The 6,733-nt window shown below is 30.9% G+C and overlaps 1 protein-coding gene across 1 annotated transcript; it reads left to right on the forward strand.

Moving 5' to 3' along the window:
• Positions 1-292: 292 nt before the first annotated feature.
• On the forward strand, positions 293-5,182 carry LOC132741560 (uncharacterized; the record flags this gene model as incomplete). Its single annotated transcript, XM_060729763.1, is given in 4 exon segments — positions 293-351; positions 2,740-2,862; positions 4,177-4,205; positions 4,816-5,182. Coding segments are annotated over 4 exon segments (278 nt in total), but the record flags the coding sequence as incomplete, so codon positions are not given.
• Positions 5,183-6,733: the final 1,551 nt, after the last annotated feature.

A 6,733-nucleotide genomic window follows, 5' to 3' on the forward strand; every position in this document is an offset into this window, starting at 1 on the left:
TTTCTTCATTCTTATTCCATCGTTAATCAGTTTTATTTTATCTCTAAACAAGTTTTTTTTATCAGTTCTATTTCATTTCCTACCAGCTCTATTGTATCTCTTATTATTTCTATTTTATCTCTTTTCAGTTCTAGATCTATTTTATCTCCTTTCATTTCTAATTTTATATATATTAACAGTTCAGTTTTATCTCTTATTAGCCCTAATTTATCTCTTATCAGCTCTTATGCTGTACTATGTTATCTGGTATCTGTTATCAGATTATTTTATCTCTTATTAGTTCAAGCATCAGATGAATTAGATGCTGAAGAAAAGCGCCTCCTGGAAATATTAGAGGAAGGACTAGAGCAGGTACTTATTTTTAAGTTATGTTAGAATTTGTAACTGCTTTTATTTAATCATAATCATTATACATTGACATAAATTACCACGGTTCAATGAAGTCTGGTTGCAACCCGATTCTGTAAATATAAAGCTATTTGTACCTATTTTTAGGAATAGATGATATGGGATATTTATATATGTTGTTGGAATGATTGTTTTCAATCTTCATCATTGTTAGATGTATATAGGCAATATAATATCACATTTGAACAATCGTTATACACGTATATAAAAAATATTTAAAATGTAAATATAGAAATGTTTTAGTCAAAATTTAGACTGTCCTCACACAAACTAAATATCGAATTTGGAAGACATAATAATATAGAATCTACATAAGGAATGAACGAAAGTGCCCTTTATGTTACCAGAATGATATAAAAGTTCACTCTATCCTTAAATGTCCGATGAACTCTGAGTTAAGAAAACAATACATTCCAAGATACTATTATTGCAACACAAGTATGTTTAAATTCATTTCATTAATGCAAACTGGTCGAAAGAAAGAACTGAAGAAAATAGCTATATTCTGTGATGATAAAGCTTTAGAAATGAGGGATAGATTGTTATAATATACTGAAATGTACGTGAAAGCTCTCTCTCTGTCTTTTTTTTTTTTTTTTTTTTTTGGTTTCTGTTATTTTTTGTTTAGATTTTTTAAAATGGAATCCCGACAGGGACTTTGGATTCTTACATGTGAGGAAGCTATCCAGCTAGGTTACAGAACGTCTGTGATTCTACTCAGGTGCCCGTTCGTGCCTGAAAAAATGCACGGAGGGGCGCCTGAGATCTTCCTCCACCAGTAAAGCTGGACCAATGATCTATACTGTGTCGGTGTGACGTAAACAAACAAATGGAATAAAGTATCACTGTCACGCGTTGTATATTCATCATGTAAATTTGTAAAGTTATATGTAAATATGATAGTGTACATATATTTTTCTTTCTTTATTTATGTTTGTATCATCTCAAATGAAATATATAGTTGCGTGTCTGTTTTCCAACATATATATAACAAAATATAAATACCATGATGAAATGTTTTGACAAAAATAATCATTATAATCGAGTCTTTTGTTTTAATTTAATTTTGTTTGTTTTGTTTTTTGTCCATTTTGTGTTTTCCTTTACATTAAAACACAGTCTTAAATATACAGAAATGAATTCAATTATAATTATTGATCATGAATAATTAAAGGGAAGTAAATGCTAACATACATAAGTTATTCCCCTTCATTTGTCACAATCGCTATTTTTCATTATCTTTTGACAGGCATAACCGAATTCCTCAAAATTAAAGAAAATGTATTGTACCTTATTTTGATAATTTTAAGATTGATAATTAAGATAGACAAATTCTTGTGTAATATATACATGTATTCATATGCTTTCATTAAACATTCTCAACATTTCATAAACCACTATTTTGGAATTATATATGCTAATGCTATGAGTCATTAACATTTTTGTATCATATGTTGTATTTGTATATGTAATATGGTGATTAGCTTTGTATGCTTAAACGAAGAAATAAAAGTTGGGTTCTGTTATGTTCATAAAACACGAAGATTTACATGCTTTTTTATAAAATAATTTGATTCATAATTGTTTAGATAATTGCCCATAAAGTCTAAAACTGCGTTTTTCCTCAATTTTATGTACTTTATATCATACGTTCCAAAATAATAAACAATAAATAAATAAAATAAAATTAAAAAAAATAAAATGAATAAACACATTGACAATAATCATAGCTTAGTTCGCACTTTGGCAATTGGTACCCTTATAATGATTTTTTATGGAAGTCACAATACATCTTTGTTTACATTTTGCTGCCTTGATCACACCTTATTTCACATCCAGCACTAATTTTATTAAGGTGATACGCATCATACATGTTCTAAATCAATTATAACAAAGAGTCTAAACATGTATTTTTTGTCTTTTCTGAGGCTTCTATGTGCCTTTTAACGAGAATTTCGTAATTGGTTTAGGAAAAATGCGATTCCCTCAAAAATGTTTTTATGAGTTTAAATAAGATAGTTAGTTGAAAATATTACTCGCATATAACTCATGTCAAAAGTAAACCGTGGTTCCAATCTGATTTCCTCGGCTATTATGCTTTGTAATCTGCAGTATACGGGGAGAGTCGAGGTTTTATGATTGGCAAGATAAACTTTACATGCGATGTTGTAACAGTCGCCAATGTCAGTCACTGTTTCTACAGCAAAACTGCTGATGACTTCGTATTTGTTAATATATTTTAAAATGAATATTTTGAACAAAAATATATGAAAACAGAAACTGTTCAAATTAAACATAATTAAAATGAAATGAAATATTTAATGTTTGCAGACAAAGAGAGATTCGGATAATTGTTATTCGGATACGTGTGATCCTGATTGTCAGATGCAGTGTTGTCTAAATGATTGTGATAATATGGACTGCCTGGCAGAATGTTACGGGGATCAAGATAAGGTAATCCTGCTAGCTAATATCCTTGATACGTTTAACGGAAACTCCGATGATGGTTTTTGGACATAATGTGGAAATAATCTTTTGAGATTCATATCCCATTCGATGTATACAGATCACTTTTGTTTCAAAATTTCATATCATTTGCTCACTCTGTTTTTTCCAGAAGAATTATTTTGATTCAAAATAATAACCCATAATTTAAAAGCAATGCAACGCATTACACTTATATCTGGCTAAGAATAGCTCAACAATACGATTTTTAATATATTTCAGAGTATTATTTCCAAATCATCCTTTTATATTATATATTACTGCTTTAATTGCCCCAGCTGAGCTATGAAAGAATTTTCTTCTGTTTTTAGACCTCAGTAGAGTTCCTTTAAAGGCTCATTTTGCCCAGCAATGTTTGTATTTTTATTTCTTCTAAAAAAGCTTTTATTTTGTTGTGTCCTTTTATGGTTTCCAAAAAAATACACATTTTCCATTGAACCTCGGACATCTTTTGCTTCGGTTACTTTTTGGCAATTAGTACAGTTATAGTGATTTAGTATTTTGTATAAGTCAGTCAAAACACTACTTTTATTGCAAATAATTTTACATTCAGCGGTGCTTTATGCAGGTGATCTAAAATACACATTTGAGCCGCGTCACGACAAAACCAACATAATGGTTTTGCGACCAGCATGGATCCAGACCAGCCTGTGCATCCGCGCAGTCTGATCAGGATCCATGCTGTTCGCTTACCAACTCTATAACAAGTAGAGAAACTGATAGCGAACAGCATGGATCCTGATCAGACTGCGCGGATGCACAGGCTGGTCTGGATCCAATCTGGTCGCAAACCCATTATGTTGGTTTTGTCATGACACGGCTCATTTAATGTTACAAAACTCATGTTTGCCCTTTTAAAAGAAAGACTAATGTTTTAGTTTTTGAGGCCTAATGTGTCTTTAATAATATTTTACTCAGCTTACTGGTCAAAAAATTACATGATATCTTTAAAAGGCATATCTGATTTACTAAAGATTTTCTTAGGAATAAAATATTTTTTAATCGTACCTGATACATTTATTGCAGTAAGAAATTCACCAATTTTTCGTAGCTTTTTTCTTGCCTATTATAGGACGACGTAGCCTCTGCATAATGTCTATCGTTAAGTTTGAAAGTTGATTAAGAGGCCTTTTTTACCAGTTAGCATAACTTTTGTTTTCTTCATATGCGAAATTAATAAACATTTAAAGAAAATGTATACATTTTCTTATTTCTATTTTAATTGTAACCTTTTTTGTAATGAAATTTACTCTTTTTTTTCAGAGGATAGCTGCAGATAAGAAAGAACAAAGGTAAGTTTGCTAAACTATTGTTTTATATTATAAGCAGTTTCTCGCAATTGCTCCATGATTTAGACAGCAAAAATCTACAAAGTACAAAATAAGTATACAATCAAATGACCAATCTTGTAATTTTGTATTGTTTTAATTTTATTATGTATAATTATATCTATTGATGTATATATGTGTAATTGCTGGCGGAAACAAAATCTAGTCAATTAAACCAAGGTCATGCACATATATTGAAACTTTCCCTATATGATAAAATCAGTCGTTAAAATTATTTGTAAGTGCTCTAAAAACGTGACATGCTTCACCGAAATCTATTGCATAGAGAATCTCTGTTAATTGACGTAAATACAGTTTGTCAGAACCTACATGCCTGGAAGAGTTGCCTCCCATTAACCTTCGGATAAAGTCATAATTATATCTAAAGCAACTAGCTTTTTTGAAACTTTTTTGAAATGATGAATTATTTAATCCGCATTGAAGGATTGACAAGTGTATTCAAGACTTTTATTACTAATATGATAAATGGTTTAGTCGACAAGTCTAAAAACATTGGGTAAAAACATTTTATCAATTTATTTATAGGTAGTCTACGTTTTATTTTATTTCTCAGTGATGATGCCAGGAAGAGATTGTGGTTTTCTAGAAGGCGAAGGAGGAGAGTAATATTTCGTGGTTAAGAGTCAAACGAAAGATGTTCATAACTTCCAGAATAAAAACAATGTTACAGGCAGCCTTGTCCTAATTATCATGTTACATATTTCTTTTAAATTCATTAAAACATTTGTATCCGGTCATTTTTTTACTGCCTTCGCTTTCAGATCTGATGCTTATTTCATATTTAAATTATAGGTTAGTTGAACAAGGTCATTTTGCATGCCTCATTTGTTTAATAATGTATGTTTCAATATGTATTCCCTTAGTTTATTTCTTCTACTCATATTTTGTAGATTGTATGTTGCATTTATCAATATCTTCATTGTTTCACGGTTATATCTTAGTTTGACTCTTTCTTTCTTTCTTTTTTGGGTAAATAATAAAATCTTATTTCTTTGTAAACAATCATTGTAGTTGTCATTTTATCTTTTATTATCAAGGTTTCCAAACAAACAACGGATTTTGTCAATTCCCTCCTGGTAAAAATATGCATATTTTGTTCCACAGTGGATAAACGCATTAACTTCCTGTGTTCGGTAGAAATTGAACTAGTTAGATTAATAAAATGACAGTGATTACATTTTCCGACCGTCAATTTACCGAAAATCGCGAAGTATATCAAGGCTCCATTTTGCCTTTCGTCGTGATTATTAAGTACGTTAACGCCTTTAAAACTTTTTGTCATATTCGGTATACCTGAGACATTTACCAAACTACTAGTGTCTTGATTGGGTTTTACGTCACACCGGCACAGTATAGATCATATGGCGACGTTCCAGCTTTACTGGTGGAAGGATAGTCCAATAGATTAGACGTTACAGGCTTGTTATAGTTTTATGTTGGTCAAGCCTGACGTCTAATAGTTATTGGTCAAAAACGCGTAGCATTTTGAAAAATTAAAAAAATGTCTGTTGACTTGCCTTTTTAGCTTTATTCAAAAGCTTATCTTCTGTTCTTTCAATTGCATGGTCTATCATTAACAAAAAGTTTCAAACAATGTACTTATTAATTAAAAATAAAATATGAATATCAATCTATTTCGCTCATCGGCCATACTGGTTTAGTAAAGCGTTTTACAGATTGATTCCAATTTTTTGAACGGAAAAATATTTTCGACCACACTGACGGTGCATGGGCAATTATTTCGTTGAAAAAATATTCCGTTAGAAACTTCTGGAGTCATTTAAACGCTTGCATTTGAATTAGCCAATCAGATTTCGCGCACTGTATGGCGGCCATTTGTATATCTGCTGTACATGGAATTTAATTAAATGAGAGGATTTAATCATGACTTTTCGGGTGTGACAGTTCAATTATTTTGTTGAAAGGTATTTAATTTTTAGTTTTGTTCATAAATAGTTCAAAATTTATGTAAATACACGCTGTTTTAATTGTTAAAATGCATTAGATCTAAATCGATGTCTAATGTCAATTGTTTTGCTACACGATTTTGCAAAGATCTGTTAAGACCTAACGTAACATGGAAAATGAAAAATGTAAAATATCAGATTAATGAATGATAAACATGAAATAGGTTACGTATAGGTCTTATAATTAGGACTAGTGGAAGGATACATCGGATGCCGTTCCTTGCATTTTTTTTCAGGCACGAAAGGACACATGAGTAAAACTACCGGCGTTCCGTAAGCTAGCTTGCTCACTTGAAAGAATCCAAAGTCCTTGTCTGGTTTCGAACCCACACTAGTAGTGTTGTATAAAACTATAAGGAAGGAGGTAAAATAAGCCCCAGCTACTTTTAATGAGGTAACAAACAAATGTTGCTTGGATGCATCATTTCCGGTTTCGGCGTTACCTCGTAAAAATTGTCTCGGCCACATTTTATCTGTTAATATATGTGTAACATGTCACGAGTA

This window comes from Ruditapes philippinarum, unplaced genomic scaffold, assembly GCF_026571515.1.
Source record: "Ruditapes philippinarum isolate M1 unplaced genomic scaffold, ASM2657151v2 ctg5983_1_1_1_1, whole genome shotgun sequence".
Lineage (NCBI taxonomy): Eukaryota > Metazoa > Mollusca > Bivalvia > Venerida > Veneridae > Ruditapes > Ruditapes philippinarum.